Genomic DNA, 2,752 nt, shown 5'->3' with positions numbered 1-2,752 from the left:
ATTTTGCACGAGCCATTAACATTTTTTTTATCATAAATTTCAATATAATGACACTGAATAAAAACATGCATCAAATAAGAATATTTTTTGTTATAAGAAGCAGTAAATAATGACGTCATGATTTGTCAAGTTGCTCTTCATGAATGCCTTGCTCATTTTGAGGCAGTCTGAAGGGGAAGATGTTGGGGGGGGGCTATCGGGACCTCACCTGCATGGACTTCACACCTTCAATCCCCTCCTCTCATTGGCCGAGGCCCCAAATAAATCCCCCCGAGGGTCCCGTGACGGCGACCTCCTGACCCCCCTCTCCTCCCAGCATGCACCACTTCAGCGAGGAGCCGCCGTGCGCGTCGGCCTGCGACGCGTCGGCCAGCCCGCATCACCGCTCGCTGCGCTCGGACTCGAGCTGCGGGGGCAGCCCGGCCCACTCCCATTCCCAGGCCCAGATCCAGGTCGGGGCCCCCAACAAGTGCGGAGGCCCCCCGGGGCAGCAGCGTGTGCGGAGGCCGCTGAACGCCTTCATCATCTGGACCAAGGAGGAGCGCAGGCGGCTGGCCCAGCTCAACCCCGACTTGGAGAACACCGACCTCAGCAAGATTCTCGGTGAGAAACCCACCCATGAAAGTTCCATTCGCGATTGATGAGGATGATGATGATACATTTATGTTTTAGTGGCAGCGATATGTTTTTAGGATAAAAATAAATAAATAAAATCATTATATTTGTATTGTTGGTTTTATGATATCCGTTTTTGCATTTTTTTTTTAGTATTTTATTATAATTCTTTTTTTTCATTATATTTAGCAGAGTAGTAGAATTATTACCATTTTTTAAAGTATATTACTCTTTCAAAATTATAGCATTGTAAGTTTTTTGTAAAGTGTTTTTGTCACGGAATTATATTCAATTATTTTCTTAGTGTTTTGTCACTATTAAAAATAATCAGTTTTAATAATTGAAATATTAAAATTACTTCTCAGATGCACTGTATTATGATGACAATGAGGGTGATTATTATTACAGAAATATTTTTCTTCCATTTATCTACTTAGTATTTGAGTTTTTTTTTTTGTATAGCTAAATTATTTTTAAATAATTTTGATAGTTTCAACAATGGCAGGTATTTTTTATTTACTTTATAATTATTTTAATTAGAACATATAATTTTAATTATATTGCTTAGTATTATGACAGTATAATGCCAGTAGGAGGGAAGTTTTCAAATATTTAGTATTTTCTTTATTAGTTATCATATATATATATATATATATATATATATATATATATATATATATATATATATAAATTAAAATATAAAATTTTAGTTGTTTTTTTTTAAAGATCAGTTTTATATTTTCCAATTATTATTTGATTATTTTCAGCATTATTAGGGAATTATTATTGCTAGATTTCATTTACTCATTGAATAGAAGCCATTCTCACTGATCGCAACCATTTTATGGCATTTTCAGTGATTTTTCAAGACCCACAGAACATTTTAATTCTCTAGTAATCAGTAGTAGAACTTTGTCAGAAATTGAACCGCTTTGCCCAATATCCAAAGAAAAAAAAAAAGCGTTTTTGTGTAAACATATCAAGCTCAACAAGCTAATATTTTTCTTCCGCTCATTAATGACACATACTTCAGCTAACATAAATAATGTATGTTTCAGATTGCCCCCACTGTAAACAGTTGGCAAACATCTCAAATGGTTGCACCACTTCCCTCTGCTGGTCGTTTAGCTCATTGCAAGTGCTTGCAATTTCAAGGACCACCTTGATATCAGACTCAGTCAACCTCGACCAATGAATAAAACATCTCAACTTAACTTTCGGTCGGTCGGACGATCGAACGCGTCTTTGGCATGGAATGACTTTTTTTACGTTTTTGCGCGCAGGTAAGACGTGGAAGTCGATGCCGCTGTCGGAGAAGCGTCCATACATGCAGGAGGCGGAGCGTCTGCGCGTGCAGCACACCATCGACTACCCCGACTACAAGTACCGCCCCCGCCGCAGGAAGCAGCTGAAGAAGAGCGCCAAGACGCCCGGCGCCGAACCCGCGCCGCCCCCGCTCCCCCCCGACTGCTTGGACCTGACCTACAACCTCACCTGCCTGCTCCGCAGCCAGCGGCAGCAACTCCACCACGGCTCCTTCGCCGACGAGGCGTATCCCCACCGGGGCTACCCGACCGCTCCGTTTTGCCCGGAGGCCTTGCGGGATTCGTACCCGAGCGAACATCACCTGCGCTTCGGGGGGCAGCGGCCGCACGCTGAGCAGGCCGAGTCCAGGTCGCCGGGCGGGCCCTCGCTGGACGTCTACCTGGAGCGGGTCCAGCTGGACACGCTGTACGATCTGGACCGCAGCGAGTTTGAACAGTACCTGGGCCCGCCGGGTCCCCTCGGGCCCGACGCGGACAATCCCGCCTGCTACCGCAGACAACAGCACTCGCTATCCTGAACAACACAAAAAAATAAAAATAAATAAAAAAAATAAAATAAATTTTTGTGTATTTATTCATTAATGTCAGACATTTTGAGGGGCAGGTGCCCAAAATAAAAAAAAAAAGTCAATCACAAGCTTAAGACTGTTGAGTTCAATACAAGGTTAGTTTAGGTAATTAAAACTAATGAAAAAACTAAAACTAAAATTCAAAAAACAATTTCGTTCAAGGGAGACTTGACTCGAGCCATTTTCAGCCGTAAGAAGTTAAAGGGATACTTCACTTATTTAGCCCATTATAGCAATAAAAAG

General features: G+C 42.1%; 1 protein-coding gene across 1 annotated transcript; it reads left to right on the top strand.

Moving 5' to 3' along the window:
- Positions 1 to 285: 285 nt before the first annotated feature.
- Positions 286 to 2,458, top strand: sox32 (SRY-box transcription factor 32). The gene is made up of 2 exons (XM_077509703.1): positions 286 to 603; positions 1,899 to 2,458. The coding sequence occupies exons 1-2, from the start codon at positions 318 to 320 to the stop codon at positions 2,456 to 2,458; spliced, it is 846 nt and encodes a 281-aa protein (XP_077365829.1). The 5' UTR covers positions 286 to 317.
- The last annotated feature ends 294 nt before the right edge of the window (positions 2,459 to 2,752 follow it).

This window comes from Festucalex cinctus, chromosome 20 (assembly GCF_051991245.1).
Source record: "Festucalex cinctus isolate MCC-2025b chromosome 20, RoL_Fcin_1.0, whole genome shotgun sequence".
Lineage (NCBI taxonomy): Eukaryota > Metazoa > Chordata > Actinopteri > Syngnathiformes > Syngnathidae > Festucalex > Festucalex cinctus.
The sequence above is the reverse complement of the archived record's forward strand: the minus strand, read 5'-3'. Positions and strand labels throughout refer to the sequence as shown.